This window comes from Columba livia, chromosome 2, assembly GCF_036013475.1.
Source record: "Columba livia isolate bColLiv1 breed racing homer chromosome 2, bColLiv1.pat.W.v2, whole genome shotgun sequence".
NCBI lineage: Eukaryota > Metazoa > Chordata > Aves > Columbiformes > Columbidae > Columba > Columba livia.
In genome coordinates this window covers 46,949,080-46,971,150 of record NC_088603.1, presented here as the reverse complement: position 1 = coordinate 46,971,150, position 22,071 = coordinate 46,949,080, and the positions used below count along the sequence as shown (strand labels likewise).

The window sequence follows — 22,071 nt, the reverse complement described above, 5'->3', positions numbered from 1 at the left end:
GCAGGGATTTTGGTGGAATCAAAAGTTTACTAGGATTACCCAGACCCAAAATGTCAAAATTAACTACTATTTACTTGGACCCAGTACAGTGCTGGTGGGACAAACACGGATATTGTGAGTAAACACAGTCACCGTGCTCTTTATCTCACTTTACTGCAAATACTGTGTACATTGTATACATAGAAGCTAATTAAAAATGGGGTTTGAATGAACTATTTTCAACAACATGAACCCTGACAGAAGGACATAAGAAATCCAGACACAGCTCCCATAACCAATTGGTTTATATCTGTCATACTTGTCTGTACCATATCCATATTTTACTAATATAATACATAAAATAAATACATTATATAGTATACATAAAAGTAATTTCTTTCAGTCGAGTTATAATGACTTAAACCAAGCTAAACATGCACTTACTTATTTCTGTGAACTGAAAATAAAATTAAGTGAATCAAATAAACTTGAATGGTGTGACCAGAAATATAGGTGGAATATGATCTCTAGACCCTCTTAAAGCATTACTAATAAACTGCTTTTACTTGTTTTTTATGGTAAGGAAACAATTTGGTATCAAGTAGCTCATACACTGAAAGATAAAAGTTTGAAAATAAACCTGGAAGTGTTACTCGGAGCACCAGAGATCCCAGAGTCTCCTTTGGTGAAATCTTCTCATTAAAGAATAAATGCAGCATCTTTCATGCTCCTGCATCCTCTGTTCACTTGTGTGAAATGTTTCCTAAACAATACTAGAAATTAATCCTCATTTCCAGTGCTTCCACATTCCTATTACACATACTGTTGCTTTGTTGAGTGACCTGCAATTACCCAGACTCCTTTTTACCAAAACACGCTAATGATTTCTATCTGTTGTAACAATAATTGTTGAAGAAAAGAAGTTTAGAATCCTTTTTTTTTTTTCTTCTTCCTTGCATATTCTGGATCTTCTATTGAGCTGGATGAGCTTCACTCGTTCAGGCTAAGCATTTGATTTAGTGACTGCCAGTACATACATGGTCACAGAGGAGTGAACAGACATTGTTTTTTGAGGGAAGCAGCTTGGGTAGCCACAACTCTACCGAAACTGTGCAGCATTCTCCTCACAGTCTGATTAATTCTTGTTCAAATGCTAGTAAACACAATTAAAGGAATGAAAACTGCAGGTGCTCCATCACTGCCAGCAGTATTGTAGAGTATTGCAATCCCAACATACATTAAAAACAGCCTAAGGGTGCTTTTAGCATACTGACTTAGAACTAAGCAAAGCTCCCTAAAAAAAGAGACCCATTAAATCCCCTCCATCAACAACAACGGGTTGTAGAGAGGAGCCATCACAAATATAATTCAGTTCAAAGCTGAATAAATAGCTAGAAGGCTGCTGACAGGAATACTATAGAAGCATAGCAATCAGACACGTATTTCCAAGGTCTCTCCATCACTTCATTTCCAAACTGTGCCACAGAACACTCTTTTGGGGTGAACACTTGCCATCTGCAGTACAGTTTAGTCTCTGCCTCTCTGAGAGGGCTGTAGGAGATATAGTTAGGTAACTCCAGTGTCTCCCCACCAATTACTTGAGAAGTTCTGCGGTACTTTTGCCAAATGTGTCACTGCAACGTATTTTCTCCAGGAGGTCACAAAACAGTAGGGTATACAGTTTACACACAGATATCCATCACCTTTATGTTTGCAGAGCACCTAAACAACAGGTTCTGGGCCATAGCTGGGGTCTGTAGAGGCTTTGGGGCTAGAAATAGCAATACTGAAACGCCCCTGTCCTCACCAGAATGCTACTGCAACCGCAGATTCACTGATGACTGTTTCCATAGTGTGCTCCTTGCTGATGCTGATGGACATCTCCTGGAGGCAGCAACCTGAATGAGTTATGGGCAAAGCTCTGCCTCTCCACTTCTCCTGTTGAACAGTCCTGCCATGTTCCTATGACAACCAGCAGTGCCAAGGTCCTCTACAAATGAAAACGGGGTTGGAGAAGGGGAAGAAACCACAAGATTGATGCAGTTCATATGCAAACTTGCCCTGGAGGCAATATCTTAAAAATCTAGAATGCCTGATGAATGCACCATAGGGCAGTAGATGTGCTTAATGGATGTATGGCAGACTTGTTGAAATTCTCTTATGCTGAATAATGGACAACTGGATTAAGTATTGGGATAAAAACAAATTAATATTTTAAAACACTACAATATGTGGCAAATTCAGTAGCCTGTGAGGTACACAGACAGTCACCAATCTATAACTCTTACAGCATGTTATAAGTAACAAAGCCCCAGACCTGTCATGAAAATACAACCTCAATAGCAGCCAGAAGCACTATGAATTATACCAGTGGCAAAAGAGGTGCTTAAGACAGGTGATTTATGTCTTCATTAAAACACTTGCCCTTCAAACCAAACACTCCAATTCACTGAAATTAACAGGGTCTTAAAATTGGAACATGTATTATAAATTAATGCATTTCTGATCTTATATAATGACAAGTATAATACTATTTGCATCCTACCTTTCCTGCATTAAAAAATACTGCCTGCTGCACTAATACATATTGGTTTTCTCAGAAAAGCAAACTTAAGAATGTAAATCTCTAAAGCTCATTTACCAAAGGCTTCCACAGTATTCTGCCATAACTCAGTCCAGACCTCCCAGTTTTGCATTTTCCAAACCTAAGAAGCTCTCAACTCAGTGTCTTGTGCATTTCAGGGCTGTCAAAGTGAAATCATCGCAGCTTATCACTTTATAAAGGGAAAATTTTCTCACTGCCAAATTTATGACTGTTTCTTACTCTTGCACAGACACATTGTAGAAAATATGTTTTGCTTTGTCTTGCACGAAAAAGCAGCCATAGATGACTAGCCTCACGGAACAACTTCATTTTCTTCCTTACTACAGCTTTGACATACAGGGAACCACACTGAGCTGAGCCAAATCTTCTCCTCCCTTGCTGGGTGAGCCACCCTCGCATGCTCTGCTCTTTTCCTCCTTCGGTGGCAGTTTCCAAAGGGCTTTGTCAGCTGCAACACAGGCAGCTCTGCCAGACTCCTTCCCCTGTGCTTCAGAAGGAGCACCCAAAAAATGCTGCAGTGAGAAATTCCAGATGTGGGTCCTCCTTCAGTGGCTGTAAAGGAGCTGCTTCTTTTGGGAACTCATCCCTGGCTATAGATGCTGAACAATAAAATTCATGGATCCGCAAGGATGGGCAGAAGTCAAATATCAGCATAGTCAGCTGGTGACTCTGGTAAGGAGGAGGTGGATGGCTGAGGAACTGCCTTACACCGCGAAGCAGAAAGGAGAACTCACTGATCCCACGACTGAAAAAAAACCACAAAACCTGAAGAGTCATTCCTAGCACGGTCGTCTCACTACTGCTGACTAAAAAAGAAACCCAAAAAACCCCAAAACAAAGAAACAAGCAAAAAACAACAAAGCAACCAAAAAACCCCCCGCTTTTGGTTCCCCCTCTCTATCTAGTAAAATGTTTTGCTTAGCACAATAAGGAGAGTAAGAGGAGACCTCATTGCAGTTCACAACTTCCTCACAAGGGCAGGATGAGGGGCAGGCACTGAACTCTTCTCTACAGCAACCAAGGACAGAACCCGAAGGAATGTCAGGAAGAAGTGCCAGGGGAGGTTTAGGTTGGACATTAGGAAAAGGTTCTTCACCCAGAGGGTGGTGGAGCACTGGAACAGGCTCCCCAGGGAGGTGTCACGGCCCCAAGCCTGACAGTGTTCAAGAAGCATTTGGACAAGGCCCTCAGACACATGGTGTGAACTGTGGGGTTGTCACATGCAGGGACAGGAGCTGGACTCAATAATCCTTGTGGGTCCCTTCCAACTCAGGACATTCTATGTTTCTAAGAACTGATGGATGCAGAAGAAAAGCCATGTGCTAAATATGAAGCAATGCCTCCTCCATTGCCTTTGATTAGCTTGCTTTTCTCCCCACGTCTTTCCTACAAAGCACATCTCATGATGGAAGCTTCCAAAACAAGAAGACAGCACCACAGGCAAAATCAAAACAGGCCATTTTTCCCCTTTGTTTGTTGTTGTTTTGTTTTGCTTTGTTTTTCAGAAGTCTCTCTTTTGAGTTTTCTGTTTCTGGATGCCAGCAGCTCTCAGCAGCAGGAAGGCTGACTGAGCATTGTTATGAAACATCATTTTAAAAAGTCTTTTTATTAATATTTTCCCCAGAATTGTTTCAATAGCAGAAGATTTATTGTGAGTTTTAGAGTTATGTTCAAAGTCCATGAACACGAGGGATGTTGAAACTAGGCAAAAACTTATTGCTTTCAAAAGTAACGTTAATAATATATTTGTAGATATTGAGACCTGCTCTACACTAGTTGAGACAGAGTATGGATGTAATGTATTCACAAGGACTGTGGATAAATCACCTAGATAAATTCTTCATGCTATACTGCAATCTCCAAAGCTCTCTGACTGGTAAAAAAAATCAGCCTTGCTGATCAGTCTATGATCCTTCTCACTATCCTGTTATTCATCTGCCAGTGACACTTGAGGTTGAAACAACCAATATCTTTATACATCTCTCATCACAAAACAACTATTCTTCACAAAAGAATGTCTTGTTTTTAAAAAACACTAACACAAACTTGCACCTTCCTGTACACCTCTACCCCAAGTACCCATCAGCAAAGCAGATCACTCTTTAAATAAAAATATACTTATCTGTGCTTTGGTTCTCATTACAGAAGGCACTATTCAAAGCTTTTCAATAATTTCTACTTAATATTTGAAACACATCTGAAAAAGGTCTTCCAAAGCTATTTGCAAAATGGACGTACTGCATGACAGTCCTTTAACAGCAGTAAACATCATATTCTACTTACAGCTAAACTTTGGAGAAATACACCTCTATAAGCTCATGTATTACTTCAAAAATCAACTGTAAATACTGCTTTGAAGTTTTAAGTACCCAGGTGAGCCAAATGCTTGGTGTGATTTTCACTCCCTTGTGAATGCTGCTACTCAGAGCAAACACCAATGTATCCTTTGCGCCAGGGCACGGGCTCTGGAAATACCACTCCTACCAATATAGTCACTGAATAGGAACAGAACCTCTTGTCGCAGCCAGTGACAATGCCTTCAGTCCACAAATCAGGACATACAATATGCAGTTTGGAGATACAGCAGGACCATGTGTAATCTCCTTTCCTCCATGGATATAAAGCTTGAATCCCTTCAATCCACAGGGCAAAAAAGACTTTACACTTGTCCATGCCACGCTGAAGAGCATCACCTCTGCCTAACCTAGAAATTTCACCTGGAAACACCGAAGATGGAGATTTCCCAGTCCCCCAAAAGTCACGAGACACCAAGTAAGAGAGACTCCATCATAATTTTTCTCCATTGTCTGCAAAGCAGAATGCAATTTGGAAATTAATTTGAGAGTAACATACCTCTACTCCATAAATCTCACATCTGTGATTAAATGTGTTAGGATGGGTATTGGTAACATCATAATCAAACTTCATCTGATTTTCAAATGAACATTTGGATTCATTAATTCATTTGGATTCATCGCCCATCCTCTTGACATTCTGACAGCAGGCACCCGAGGGTGCAGAAAACGTTCCCTATAGGGGACACATCCCTTTGAGGATTAAATGTAGGATTATTGAACCACAAAATTTAATTTTAAAAAACAAGTACTAGGAGACAGATTTCTTTTTCATTCATTCTTCACACTTTCTGTAATAATCTGAATACGTCTAAAACTAAAAGCAGAAGGACGGCATAACCAATGCCTGTTAATAGAAAAATAATTGGCTTAAATGAGGCACAGACTCATATGCACAAAAAATAAATGGCCCAACAATTCTTTTGAGAGTTACAATATTTTTAGCCATATGGTATTTCTTATTAATTGTTATAATTACTAACTAAGAGCTAATGTACGCTCGGCACTGTACAACACATCCAAATACTGTCAAACCCGAGCCCCAAATGCCTACAGTTCAACAGATAAGACATGTAGGGCCAGGAGATACTGAGAAATGCAGTAACAAGAGCCCCAGGTCTCTCTGATATTAGGAGGCGGATTAGGCCTCATTCTTGCAGCTGCATCAGGAACGGCCATCCTCTGAGAATAACAAAATAGGCTCTAAACCTTTTCTCCTCCACTGAGTCAGCAAAGGAAAAGATGCAAGAAAAAGGAAGCATGTCTTGAGGCTTAACAATCCACACTGGCTCTACAACATATTTTTGGCCTTTGGCAATTTATGCTAATGGCATGTAAGCCTCAAGCTGTTTTTTTCTGTGATGGAGCTGCTCTGGAGCATGGTCAGCCCAGAGTCCAGAGAAGCACAAGCTCCTGTGCTGAACAGAGCTGTGCAGCTCTGGGTCACAATAGATCCTGCGAACCAGGGGAATAATGGTGAATGTTGTGATACACCAGTGAAAACCACTGTGGGAAAGGCATGTTGCTCTGGAAGGAGTGAAGCACAGTTAACTGCATGTCCTGGTTTGGTGCTACAGCATCCCCAGAACACTCCCTGCTGCTGGGTTTGCTGCCTATTTCACATGAGGCCAGGAGCAGGGAACACACACAGGAGGGGGCAGTGGCCTTCTCAGGCCTGCAAATAGCTACACAAAGTCATCAAATGGATCATCAACTTTTGCAAGAAAGATGGATATTTTCCATACTGGGCAACACCAATAAAGAGAGGTACCTTGTAAGCCACAGGAGAAGCTTAATAGCCAGGAGGGTAAAGAGATGCTCCCAATAAAAATTAAGACAAAGGCATTTTCCTCAGAATTTCCTTTGATTTCTGAAACAGATTTTCCTGAAACAAGAGCTAATTGAGTGTATGTACACTGCACACCACTCACCCCAGCATTTCTCTGGCTCTGTAAATTACATGGAGAGAGGACCTTCCTTTTTCCCATAGAAGCCCTTTCTCAGACAACGTACACTAAGTGTTCTCTTTCTGTCTTACATTGCCTCCAGTCCAGCCATCTCCACCTCAGAGGCCAGAGGATTTATATCTGATCCTCTGTCAGTCACATACATGCTTTTCAGTGACTTTACAACTAATGGTCCCAGTCATAAATCTCCCAAGGGCCAGGAAAGTTGCACTGCAATATGTATAGCTGAGGCCCAGGGTCCTGTTACTCTATCTTGTAGATGATCTCTCTCCTAAGGGATTGAACTGCTTGGAAAAAAAGCTGCTAGTGTCCATTCCTATTAAGCCATAGCTACTATTCCATTCCTGCACGTCTTCCTTGTGTGCTCCTGGGAATCGGACTTGGAGCATCCTCTTTCCCTAAGCATCTATTGCTCTTTGTCTCTCTCCGGCGCAGGCTTCATCCTCAATAACTGTCAGGGCACTTCTGCGCAGCACAGACTGTAATGTGATTAACTTTATGCTTCACAACCTCTGCATTAAGAAGTAGGTCCCGGGGCAGGGATTTGACATGATGCTCTCAGGCATGTATAGGGCCTCGATCAGAAAAAACAGCTCTTCCTTCCTGAAATGGCAGAACAAACCAGCTTTGAACTAGGTGAAATGGCCAGTTGCTCTAAGGAACAATACTGCCAAGTCTATGCACTACCGAAGCGAAAGACATAAAACGGGAGATAATTGCTCCACTCTACCTCCAAGACAAGGCCAAAAGATCACAGGGTTTGAAACCATTTTCTTTCCCTCCCTGTGCTTTAAGGCTCTGAATGAACTCTGTCTATACAAATACAAGCATACTGTTGTCCATTTATGAGGTACTTTCATCGTTTGTTATCTTTACTTTCTTCTCTTTGACATCTTAATTATGGTGTCTGTATGTTAATTGTCCATGCCCTCAGCAATGAGAAGCTGTGATACCACAATGAATTTGTAGCCTCTACATGGGCCAGTGATATCTAATGCTTAAGAAGATACTGCACAGTCATTGTTCGCCTTCCCATGGGATGCTAACTTCAAGAAGCAGTGCCTTTTTCAAATGCATGAAGAATTAGAAACTTAAAGTACTGAGAGCCCCTCTTAGGTTCCTGTGAGGGAATTTCAGCAGCAATAAAGCCCTAGGACTTAAAAAAATGAACTTAAAAACTGGCCAGAAATCATGCTGGTTTTCATGCAGTGTACACTAAAGTACTGTCGCTAATACTTCATGGTGCACTCTGAAAGTCTCGATGAAATGTGATGTGAGGTCTTGTATAAGTGCACGAATTTTCAAACTCTTTTAGGTTCTCCTGCTGTGACTCATAACTACTGATGACATTGGTTATCAAGCTATTTAAGATCAATATTCCTCAGGGATGACGGGGAATTTCTTGTTCCCTTTCTAGCAATAAGGAAGGTCCACGGGTGAAAGATCACAATGAGACATAGTCTGTTGTACGGTCTGAACATTTCCAAATAAGCAAAATTTTAGTTTTCTATGCAGAGTATGCTTTATTCTGTCACAGGACTGGACACATACTGATGATGGCAGTGGCTTGAAATTTATCTATATGCACCAGCAGTACAGAGTAAGAACAGCATAGTGAATACATAATATAGACCCAATAAATTTCATCAGCCTTCTCTAGCTGAAGGGGTGTAACATGCTATGAACTTTCTCTCCTCATTTCCAGAACCCTTTTTGAACCTAGTAGAGGAGTGATTTGAAGTTACTATGGCAGGGGCAGAGGACTTTTCCCATCAAGGTCACTTTTCAAACGTATTTTGTGGACACATAATAAGTATCTTCCTTTTATCCAAGAATAACGTGGGGAACAAAATTATGAGAAATGAGGCCGTGGGCTTTTCCCAGACCTTGGGAACACATCCTGTCCCTGGGTTTAAGGCATCAGAGGATATTAAAATGATAATGTACTACAAAACAACACATTCATACCAATTATGCATAGGCCTTGATTTGTCAAGGAAGTTTTGTAGATGCCTATCTTCAAAATAAAAACCAGCCGGATGCACTGCTTTGAGAAGCAATGGCTTTATTCCAAAGGCTAACTTAGATGATGCTTCACAGAAATCTTTTTTTGCAGGTGGAGTTTTGAAGTTTTTCGTTTAATTTAATGTGCTTCAATTTTGGCATATGCTCCCGTTCTTTGGAAATGTATTGTAAAGGACATCTATATATTTGCTATGTAGAGATCAGAGAAGGACAACACCCATCATGTGATGCCAATTTCGATGATACTGGGTTTCATATGTATTTCTTCCAAATCGTTTCCACAGCCTGCAATGACCTTGGTTTTATGCGTATTTCTTCTAAATTATTTACACAGCCTGCAGTGAGATACCAATGGATGCACAGGTGAGCGATCGAACCTGGCATAACCTTCACAGTTAGGTCTTCCTTGTTCAAAAGTAATGGGAAGTAGAGAGCCAAGGTGTGGGTGGACAGAGAAGAGTTCAAAGGTTTTGCAAAAATTCAAAGACTTCACATACAAAAGTTCCAGAACCTAAACACGACAGTATGAAAATCACTGTATTACTGATACCAGTGTACATGTCCATGTGCACGGCAGCGCAGATAACAATGTATATTAAGTATCTGACGGTTAGCCATTTTTCTGTCTTTCTCACAAGAAAACTGTCACAGGCACTGGATAATTCATGGACATTAGACACCAGCATGTGTGCTGACAGAAAAATTTTCTGATGTCAAATTACTGGAACGCAGTCCAACAGCAATTCAAGCCCATGGCTAGTGGCTGCTGTAGGAGCAGTCTGCCTGGTGCTAAGAGCTCTATTTACATATTTAACTGTCTTTGCTGGATTACAGCTTGATTGCAATATTGTCAAAAACATACCAATGTCTCTTAGGCACAGCCAGCAAGAAAAGAACGCTTTGGGGAAGGAAATAAATGTCTGACAGGATATTTTTCTTTTATAATGTGACATATCGAAGCAAGATGGGAACATGAAAGCTGGGAATAAAATCCCAATACTACTAAAGTCAATGGGAGCTTTGCCACTGAACTCAATAGGACCAATATTTCATGGTCGCTAGGCTCCTGTCTGCATATCAGTAACATTTTTTCCTCCGCTTGACTCGACACCGAGTCTCAAAGACACACACATGAAATTGCACAAGCTGCTAAGTCTTTGTTCCTGAAGTCTCATTTCTATTAGAGATGGATGAATAGACTTTTGAAAGGGAAAATAGAGAAAAGTCAAATTTGTACTCCTGTCTATTCACTCTCCCTCTAAAACCTCTCTTGCAAGGCTTGAGGCAAACAATACTGAATCTAAACCAGACAATTAGACAGATACATCACAGTACAATGGGGATTGCTTCAGGTTCAAAACACGAATAATTCACAACATAAGATGGAAACAATATTGTGGATTCATTTTTGACCTATCAAATTATTGTTTTAACAAGACAGAAAGGAATTTTAAAATCAAATCCTTGTAGCATTTTACACCTTGGGTAAACATCCATATATATATGTATGTATTTAATATCTCTTGGTCTTCTAGCATAATGGTCATGGACATTGTTACCAGAATGTCCCACAGCTGGTGTATGAATGTTTGATGAATATGAACACCCATGTCCCATTAATTTTGGAAAATCTACAAGGTCCTAGTGCAAATGGTACCAGTACAAGCATATAATTCATGATACTTAATGACAAGAACATAATCAGACTATCAAATTATATGTGCAAAGGCACAAATTGCTTGCTTGCCAGCAGAAAGAGCAAATATAATAACATAACTGTCTGTTGTTTTTTTACCCCAAATTCAGTGTCAAAGATTTAAACCATGACCTGAAGTTCTATAGCCCCAGGCCTATTCCACATCTGTCTGTGTTTCAGCAAATCTGCAAAAACAGTGGCAGAGTTTTCACAACGTGTTAGTTGTTTGGGAGGGTTGCTATGTCCTAAATTTCTATTTGCTCTTGGCAGAACAAGGCAGAACATCCCCTCCCCAAGAGATGTACTTGAAACTCTTTAATGAGTTTGTGCAATCTCTGAAATGCTACCAAACCATAATGTCTTTAAAGGCAAGAATGTTCATAGAACCAGCAAGTTTAAAATAAATATTGCAAAGTATTCATGGGAACAATCTCAGGTTTAGAACCACATGATTCAGAGCTGTGCTTTTCCAGGCAGCGAGCAGGAACACGCTCTCTTGTGTGTGTGCATCTGAAATCTCACTAAAGGGCACATCAAGGACGCTGGAACCTACATCTGATAAGAAAACGCATGGTCAATTTTGTTCCTTTATAAGGTGCATCGGTTTGCTTTTAGAGCTCTTTTTCAAAGGTCTGTTTTCCAGGAAGGGATTACAAGATAGAAAGGCAGCTTCTTTCAATAAGGCAAAGGTTTTTTTTGCTGAGAAACTGAAGCAACAACCTTTAATTGAATTCTGGGAAAGGCAAGTGTTGATGGATGCTTGCTGCGAGCTGCCCGATGGGCAGTCTGTTACCAAGGCACGTGACTCTCCAATACAAATGCTCCAGCCCAGTGAGCGTCCCAAAAAGCTTTGTACATGAAACACTGCACACCCAGAGGCTGTTCACCTTTCTAATTTTTAAGCAAACCAGATGGAATCTGTTGCTGGAGAACCACTCCCCGCTGCTCTCTTTGCTTAGGCTAACACCTACCACCCTAACAGAGCACAACAAAAATGTTGTTTTCTTTTCTGTCTGTGAGTCCTCATGAATGATAGGGAGAGACTCTCTGCTGATCTGTTATCAAGTGATCCCCAGTACCTTTAGCATACGTCAGCTCTGTGCTTCTATCACACGGATTAATTATACATGGCTCGTGCAAACCAAGAACCCTCTGTCAAAGCAAGCAGGCTCATTTGCGCTAAGGACACAGTACCTATTGGGCACAGGATCAGAGGGTTTGATGGCAGCTTTTGAAATCATCTAGATGACCTCTGTCTCCCTTGCAAGATGTTTTTTTTCCATTCAGTGCTTCAGTGGCAGACTAAAATCCTCCAAACCAACCTGTCCTAATGTTTCAATGTCCTAACCTGCTAAAACTTTTTTTTCTGATGTCTAATGTCAAGCTACCTGCCCTATAAATCCATTTCTTCGTGTCTTATCTACTGTCATGGGCAGAAAACAGGTTATACCCCTGATTCTGACAAGTCTTTTTTGTACTGTTTGCATGCCTCCCCACTTGCTATAAATGAGCCATGTATAATTGTATAAACGAGTCATCACTGCAGATCATCTCATTAATATCACGTAATTATTCACAGACAGTATGTGGCAACACAACCAGGAGTTGTTGCGTGTTGGTTCCTATTAGAGGCAATAGGCATTAGGAAACAATCCTGCTCAGCACTTTTCAGAAGGCAAAACTGGTTCTTCTCTAAAACATGAACTTGAAAAACTCACATTGCTCATCAAATATTTATGAAAAAGGGGATGAGCCCTTAGACTTCAGACTGAAATGGAACAGTGGCCTGTGCTAACCCTTTCTACAGGGTGAACTTCACCACAAGAGACTTAGTCAAAAGGCAGCCAGGCTGCCCGTTATAACTGAGGAAGGCGAGCTGCATCCACAGCACCGGGATACAAGATTTGGAACAGCCTGTGTTATAAAGCACAACCACTCACTGCCATTTTCGCTCAGTTTGTTACAGAGAGCGGTGCAAGCCTGTCCATAGGAGGCTCTTTCTATTGATATTACTGGGCATTGTGCCAGACCTTGGAGATGAAAGAGTGATGCTTGGAAACGCAGTAAGTGATAATGGCGTGAAGAAACGCTCAGACTGGCGTTTGTTTCCAGATGCTATGGTGACAGGTCCTCATAAGACACTGGTGCTGTAAGTAAACAGAAAATAAAAGCCCTTCCACATTTCAGGAAAATAAATGTCTGAAGGAGAAAGTCTTGTATACAGTTTGTGTGCCAAGGGCTTCACCATTACCTTTCTCCACATTTTTCTCTAGTTTGTATGCAACTTGGAAGCCCTTAGTGAACAGTGCATGCACAGTAAATTATATAGTGCATGTTTTATTACAGAAAATGCAGACATATTGTGGCTCATGCTGTAGGGTTTAAATCATCACATTAGGTCTTCATAAAAAATGGAGATAGCTCAGTGTCATGGGAAAGTCATTTGCATCTTCATCGTTACAGAGGCAACAAACTTCATCCATAAAGATGTGCCCAGAACAAATGGCAGCAAATTGTGGACACATGTTTTGCTTTAATTGGTCCTCATCAACTCAATCTAGCTAGTGACTTCAAAGAGCTCTCACTAAGAAACCTCTTCCAAATTTTTTGTTTTAATCTTTTTGTGGTTTTGGTGGTGGTGCTTTTTGTTTGTTTGTTTTGGTCAGTTGGTTTTGGGTTGGGTTTTGTTTGTTTGTTTGTTTGTTTGGGGTTTTTTAATATGTCTTAAAGATTCCAGATTAAATAGAATCTTTGAAGATACAGTTAGAAAGCACAGTTTCTTTACAGTTACGTTTAATTACTTATTCATAAATTATGAATGACTAGAGGTAAAGTATCATCACCCAGGGCCCCTATCCTCATCCAAATGTAGCACTGCAATTTTTACAAAGTCTGCCTCTTGAAAACTGGGATCAGATTCAAGCCAGCTACAACCACATTCAAAAGAGCAGCTGCTGCTAGTGCCATTTTCACATACTGTTCTTGATCAGCATAAATGGATGGAATATGCTCTTTTCGGAAAGCACAGCAGAAGAATACGGATGGCAACAGACTGGTTACATAACTCATCTAAAATTCACCATAATAAAGACGTATGTTACATTTAAAATCTTATTTACATATGAGCCTGACTCTTAAAAATACAGCTAACAAATCCCACTAGTCTGTAAAACAGACAAACACCTCCTTAAATCTTCTATTCTAGTCCCAAAGCCAAGCAGTCCTCAGGAGTAGGAGGGTCCCGCTGTATCAGCCGCTGCACAGACACCGTCGAATGCAGCACAAATGAAGAGAGGTGGAAACAAACACACAGCAGCATGCAGCCACTGCTGGCCCAGTGGCACAGCTGGGACTCAGCCAACATGTCACAAGCGCCATAGTAATGCACCAGTTTGAGGATGAAACTGCTTCTGTCTACATTTCTTAGCCACAGGTATGCTCAGACAATCACAGGCAGCTTTGTCTCTCCAGCGGATCACTGCTTCTACAAAAAACACCAACTCGTTGTTCAAGCCATCCTAGTTTTTGACTCACCAAGAGTACACACACAGTGTGCTTCTCTCCATAGCCCTAAGCCTCAACTAATCACTTGTAACACAGCAGACAAGATGAAAATGCTGCCACATCAGAGAGGGCGCACCGCACACTCACTTGTTGTAGTTGCAGATGAAGAAGGCAGGCAAGCATAAGACATTGGTGAATCAACCCAAAATAGAACATACTTTTTCTCTGAGGGTTTGGTCTTTTTCTCCTCTGTATAGCAGCAGCATTTTTCCCTCTTTTGTGCAAATGAAACAAATAAGACCATGCTGCGGGCTCTTCTTATAGCATAAAGAACAGTTACAAGAAACACATTAAAGCAATTTCTTCTTCTTTGCTTGAAGAATGCACTCTCTGGAGATTGTTTTTAGTATTGTGGTGTAACCAGGGAAAAAGTGAGCTTAAGTAACACACCTACAGGGCATCGAAAAGAAAGTTGATTTAAAAGGAATTAAGTAACTTGGTGGATCTTGCCATAGGCTGCTGGCAGACCAGCCATCCAACCAGCCAGAGAAAAGACTCATTCCAGATGCTCAAAATATCTCTTATATAGCTACAGCTGTTGCATTTGTTAATGATAATTACATTCAGTACACTGTTTTTCTGCACTCAGAGATATAATGCAGTTTATTTATCTGTCATTAGAAACAGTATGTTCAGAATCCATCTTTTCAAATTACATCATGGAGTTCACAATATTACTGCATATCCATACTATATATGTATACATGTGTATTTATATTGTTTGCTCAGTCCTTCCCTCTTCATTTTCTGTGTTCCTCTATTTTCTGCCTAGATCTTCAACATATTACCCTGAAAAATACAGTTTAAAGCAGCAGGGATAGCAATGGGGAATGCTGCCAAGCAGGGAAGCATGATATTAAAAAAAAAATTACAGAAAGTCCCCAATGCTGTGATAGGTTGGATGCAGAGTATACCTTCCTTTCTTTTCCCCTATCATGTTGGTAGAAATGTATTCATACAATTCAGTTTCATAGTTTCATTACAATGAACCTAAAGTTGGTCCAGCAACCGAAATAATTTTAGAATTAAATTACTATTGAACATGTAGAAACATGTCAAAATGTGACGAAGTATTCCGGGTCCTTAGCTACTGTAAAGCTACCACAGCCCCCAGTGCTGGCCATGGGTTTCTGGTCACAGCCCTCCCTGAGAAGCTCTTCCCAAATTTCCCTCCAGCCAGACACCCAACCTCTGAGAGCCAAAGGTGTGCTGCCACAATGGGTAGGTCATCTGGGCACATCTGGCCTAGCTTTGGGCTCATGAGAGCAAAATTGTCTTGGGTGCACCTCTGGAGTCTCCTCTCAGATGTCATGAAGACACAGCTGAGTTTCTCCTATACCATAGGAGAAGTTGAAATAAGAATAGGAACAACAGCCAATCTGGCAAAGCAAAAGAAACCTCTCACTCTGTACCCTGGTGGCAACAGGTGGCAACGAGTCAAGCAAAGATACAATATTAATTAGATTTCTGTAACAGTCTGTAAAATATTTGTTAGACTTAATATTCACACATGCCAATAAAAGTAATAGTCCTTGCATTGCTCATTCCATGCATACTAAACATAATTTCCTAGTTTCTGTCTTGCTTGGACCAGAATAAGAGAAATCCTTACTATGAAAATATGTTATCTTCAAGATATTCTGCTGAAGAGACAACTTAAAAAAACATTTTCAGATTCTCACTGTAAATTAGCAATTTCCTTTGTAAAACATATGACAGCAAGTGATTACAATTACATTTCATCTATTCTTATTTAATTTCTAAAATTTTGAAGAAAGGTTGTTGCTTGTGATGTTGACAGTCTACAGAAATGCCCAAACTGGTTTACACTTAAAACCTTGCCTTACTCCCACAACCAGGGGAGGCATCCCCCATCTACACAGTCTAAATTTCACCTCTGTCTTTTTGCTGGACTTTCATATAGGATGGACACTTCTGAAAACCAAAACTTTGAAAAAATAAACTAGTCAGGCAGTGAGACAGAATTTAGGTCTGCGTGAGTTTGGAGCTCCCTTCCCTCACCCACAGATCTTTTATTGAGACACCGCCACCAGATGTGTGAAGTGTGATGGATCCCTCTTGTCCACTAAGAACTCGAGAAAAATCATTTTTACAAAAATGTTACATTATTTCTTCCAACCACCATCCACTGTTTCTACATCTAATTTTTCTGAGGGTGTTTACAGTTGCAAGGCACAGCAAATCACTTTTACTCTTGCACAAGACGCTGCAGAATCAGCTGATACTTCAACTCATTTTTTTTAATACATCGTCAAATATCTCAGCTTACAAGATAATTTAACTTCCATATGGTTCCTCCAGGCACGTGGTTAAATATCTCCCTCAGTTGTGCCCTGCATAAATATTACTGTTTTATGTAAGGATTTGAATAGTTCCTTACATAAAAAAAAAATAATAATATTTACTTACTAAACAGTTGGCAATAGAGGACCTGTAAGCTTCTCTTCATGGTATCATGTGGTCCTGCTGGTCTGCCAGTTTATTCATGATTCTGTCAAAAAAATCAAGAGAAGGAGAAAATTATTTATTACCAAATATATGTTATATTATTATACCTGTGGATTACAAGGTAAGATAAAGTTTCACAGTAAAATTGTATTGATTAGCAATGGGAAATTGCCTAACTGCGCTTTGCTTGTGTTAGCCATGCTCGCCAATGTGTTGGCAGTGATGGGTAGAGCTGTGGCCAAAAAGGGGGAAAATTCTCAAGAGTATAAAAATACATGCACTGAAAATTACTTTCATGTTGTGCCTGTAACTTTATAAAACCAATCTCACAAGAGTCTTTTCAGTTTGGAGAAAGATTCCTCACTGGAGGAGCAAACATGGGATGTGGACATCACCAGGTAGCTGTGCTGGACACACAGGCCAGGTGTGTCCTCCCCGAGTCTCACCTTTTTGCGTCCCTCAAGAAGTACAACAAGAAAATCCACTCTGTTCCCAGTCAAAACTTCAGTGGTGCTGAAAGGGGGAGATCCCAAATTGTGCTGAAATTGTAGCACAGAGGGCAGCTTTGTCCTGGTAATTTTTAGCTTAATGTTAGCCAGCTGTTGTAGCTCCTAACACCTCCTGATCTACCCCACCAGCTACCTGGGCTGCAGCTAGAGCTGCAGCAACTGGAGAACCTTCTCTGTGTCCTCAGAAACTTTCTCCTAAACTGAACTATTTTGGTGTAGGAAAGACTCTTACAATTCTTGTAACTGCTGTCTGAAAATGGGATGTGGCAAAAATATTTGACCACTCCATCCCCTTGCCTTTGCACACTTGGGTAGTGACTAATAACATTTTCTGTGTCCTCACAGGGTATTTTCAAGTATTTGTCACATATACTTTTCACTTCAATTTTAAAAATAGTATGAAAAAATAAACCCCAATCATGCTGATATAGATTATTTGCATTGTGAGGAAAATAAATCAGAAGTAATGTAGTCCCAAGGCACTGTTATGAGTAATGTCTCACTGAGTACCCAAAACCAACACAGCATTTAAGATCTTCATTCTATATAAAAGCATTTGCTAAAGATTCATAACCAACTTGTAAAGACAGGACACTGAGATCATCCTAAAATGCCTCTTGTCAGCATTAAAAAGCACATAGTATCCTCTAGTTTTCAGTTCAATGTAATTTCATCTTCTGAAATCCTGGGGACACTTCTGAGTAATTTGAACATGCCCCTACATAAATATTTCAAAGCTTATGTAAATGCAGTCTTGAGGACGTACAATAAACAAGTCAAATCAATGAATAATACCTTTGAAGTGAATAAATGCTGAAGAGTTTGTGAAAACAGAGCTATGTTTGACTTTTATGTGGAAGCCTCAAAAGGATCATGACTTCTCTTGCCTGCATTCTGTAACAAAACCCAAGCATCTTTGTTATTAGACACAGAAATTTATGTACACAAACACAGTGGTTTTTGCATTCTCCTATACTTTCTATTTAAAACTGGACCTTAAAAACATCTGAGTAACTTGCAGAAATGTCAGTATTTGCAAGGTGTTTTCTCCTAAATGAAAGCAATTATCTGTGAATTTTTAACTCAAAATCAGAATCAGACTTGCACCACTGTTTGATCATGAAAATGTGCTGAAGGACTCCTGTTCACCCCTTTTCTCCTTAAGGTCTACCAAACAACATAGCAGACATAGTAAAAAACCCAGTCTTCATGCATAAATAGATGTCATATAGCTTATTATAACACTTTTCAAAGATGCATATACAAAAAGTCTATGTTTAGTGTCCATTAACATATTAATCAAAATACATGCAAGACAGGACAAGAACCAGATAAGCAACTGACCATGTAGGCTCCATATCCCTGAGGACTCTGCTTGTAGGTTTGTGTCAAAACAGGGTTTACAAGCACTGACCCATGTGAAGTCATAAAAATACAATGGAAAAAGGGGAGAATTTGAAACTGCAACCCTAAATCCACATTATTAACTTTGCATAATTTGAGCTGTGCTGGGTAGCTCTGATGTGATACAGTTTTTGGCTGTGAACCAAAATTTTCTCATATTTCTCTTCTATCTCCATGTTAATGCTACCCATAACATAAAAAGGTATTTGTTTGTGAATTCTGACATTGTGGTTAAAATAAATTGTATGCTTTTGCGTATGTATTTATTTAGATAGGACTTTTATGGTAATTTACCCTGTGCTAAGAAACAGGAACTAGTGTGCATGTGGGGAAAGAAACAAAGATTAGCACTGGAAAACTTTTACTATGTTCTTCTGTTGCCCTCAGAAGATTTATTGGTTTGACTATGTGGCCAAAAATTATACATTTTATAATGCATAATTAGGTTAATTATACATTTTATAATGAGAACTCAGTAAAGATACATAAACCAAATGTTGCTGTGAGTTTACAACCTCTTAATTTCTTCCAAGTCCTCAGTGTGACTTAGGGAGAATAGACTAGACTAGACTAGACTGGAATATTTCAGTTGGAAAGGACTTACAATCATCTAAGTCCAAGTGATTAAAATTTAAACACGGGTGGAAAATACAGCAATTAAGCTTTCCATAATTTTTAATACCTTATTTCTTGTGTACAGGAAATGCATGCAAACCAAGGATTTATTTTACAGATACTGTAAGGCAAGAGAATCTTATGAGATTTGTTTGTATACCTTTGGAAGCCAAATCACACCAATGAGGGTCTTCCAAAGACAGAGACTGCTTGCAGCCACTGTCAATGCTGCAGATGAACCATTATCCCATTAAATGCCTGAATCGAGATGCAATGTAAGACCAGAGGAACAACTGCTTCACCTGCTCAGGTGAAAGCTCCAGCAAGCCCATTACCCCGTCTTTAACATTAGCTGCTAGCAGGACCATAAGGAAATAACATGCGAAGCAACATGAACATAAAGTAATCCTTACACCCCGGCATAGCTTGCTCTGTTTCCAGCAACCATGAGCTGAATACAGTATCTGAGCTGCCATGTTTTTTTAACTTGATAACAACCTGGGGTTGTTCCTGCCCAGATGCAGGACTCTACACTTTCCCTTGTTAAATTTCTTCTCTACTCAGTTCCCAATTCTGCCTATGATTCTCCTTTCCTTTGTGATTGCTGCTGAGCTTTACTTCAGCGGTTTATAGAGCTGCCTGCTACAAATCCCTGAGTGGCAGTAACTCATCTGGCGTCCAGTCTGTTCTCAGGTATGTAGAGCTGAGACTGTTTTCTGTCTGTGTGTGTGACTTTGCAATTATCAGCAATAAATTTTCATGGACCCTCTTACCGACCAATCACTTACTACCACAACATTTCTGAGACATGGCAATGAAGGGAATAATAATAATAATAATAATAATAATAATAATAATAATATACAAATATACACCTATTGCATATAACAGCTTCTGAAGTTGCCACAGTTTCAGCACCAATACTCATTTCAGCAGTTGAATAATGGAAAATCTTCTGTATTTCTAAGGAGAAAAAGCAAAGTTTCCTGGCCAGGCTTCTGAAATGCTGCAGAAGAAACTCCCTTTTTGACTATCAACCCACGTCCAGCCATCACAGTATTATCTTGTGTCCATGAAGGCACACCTAATCCAAAAGTTCTTTTCCTGGAAGTACCTGGGTTTTGTAGTCTTTAGCATATAAAAGTATTTTGCAGTCCTTCTGTAATAAATACATTTATTCATCGCAAGGAAGAAAGGTTACATACGGAGTGAGTGGTAGCTGAGAGGACTCCATTTTACCAACGCATGTTTTCTGAAGTATTTGAGCATGCAGTTTTAGGCTCTAATAGATTAGCAGAGTTGTGCACATGCAGATGGAAAACGCAGACACACACAGAGCTGGCTCCTGACCTCGGGCAGATTAATGTAAAACCAGAGTATCGCCACCTGTTTTACATGCACCAACTGTCATTTACAAGAAGAAAAAAATACAAAGAGCGAACAGAAACAAAAACAGTTCAGGAAAGAAACAGATTTGGGAAACGTGTGTTAAACTTTAACAATCCAAGATCTAATCGGAGTACCTGAGTTTTGCACTCATTTTATTCTCGCTCTATTTTTTAACACTTCCCTGAGTTCTCTTGGGAGTACACTTCTCCAAAATATTATTTTTAAAACATACCGTGCTTTAGTGTTTGATAAGCCATTCTGTGTATTTGAGGAAATTATCTGTTACAAATAATCTGTTAGTCTGTGTTTGAATTTATTTTAATTTAGAAAGACCCATCTTCAATAGTTGAAGTAGTAGAAATAGTAGTAGTAGTAGTAGTAGAAATTTGTACCTAGAAAAGGTGTCACCTGTCTAACTTCAGATACCTGTATTTGTAAATATTGGCTAATCATTTCATGTCTGAAATGGACTTACATGTTTTCCCATTTTTAGTGCACAAGGTTTCATGTATAGTTTATCTTACACAGGATGATGAATAGATGTGTGAAATCCCTATGGACAGCTAGCAATATTGTCTTTCACAGTAAGTGATCCCCTCAACATCACAGCTAAATTAAAGAGTACAATGAAGACATAATGATGAATAGAAGACAAAAGAGTCGAAAAGACCTGACAGCTCCCAGCCATTCATTATGTTCGATGGGAAAAAAAAAAAAAGAACGGTGTCTTAAATTAAAGAAGAAATGGAGAACAGAAGCTGAGCATTGAGGCAAAGCTAATGGTCAATAGAGAAACCTTTTTCTTTGTGAGTCTGTCAAACAGAGACTGAAATAAAGAAGCTGAAAAAACCTTAATGGAAAGAGGAAACAGTCAAAAGATGTGCCACTTCCATCCCATGAAGTATCCGAACTCTTATTTCTGATTGCCTTCTTTCCTCTACGGATCATTCTGGAAAGAAGAAAAAGCTACATCACTGGCAGATTTCAACTACAGTATGCCTGGTTCTGCAGAAAATGAAAGAGGAAAAGAAGACCACACCCAGAAGTTCTTCCATCTCCAATCATTGTTGAATCCTCAATCAAGGGAACACATCCTTGATCCTTTTAGTATCATACTGCCCTGTGATGTGCAACAAATGCCTTACAAGATAGCAATGGCAAAGGCTCCTCACTTACAAGCCAGAGAGCAGTGACTCTCCCAGCAGTTACTCACCCAGCGTAAATCCCACCACCACGGTCTTCACCTGCTAGTCACTTAGAGGGTATTCAAGTGTCCCTCATAAAAGGAAGCAGGTGTACCCTTCTTGACTACACAAGGCTCAAGTGCAACTTTGTATTTTCACATTTCCATGATATGTTTCTTAACTAAATGGCCTACTTCCACAATCCAGCTGTTATTTTGCAAAATTTATATCTCAAAAAGCTCGAGGGTATACTAATAAAAAGATGAATAATCTGTAGCAATAAGATTCCTGCAAGCAAGAATTATGTGTTG

At 39.8% G+C, this 22,071-nt stretch overlaps 1 protein-coding gene across 3 annotated transcripts in view; it reads right to left on the bottom strand.

Annotated features, from left to right (window-relative positions):
- Positions 1-22,071, bottom strand: part of TMEM108 (transmembrane protein 108) — a 255,485-nt gene that overhangs the window by 70,914 nt on the left and 162,500 nt on the right. For all 3 annotated transcript variants that reach the window (XM_065051721.1, XM_065051720.1, XM_065051722.1), the window contains one exon: positions 16,621-16,702. In XM_065051721.1, coding sequence (XP_064907793.1) covers positions 16,621-16,660 — 40 coding nt within the window. In that variant the 5' untranslated portion in view covers positions 16,661-16,702. The remainder of the gene's footprint in view (positions 1-16,620; positions 16,703-22,071) is intronic.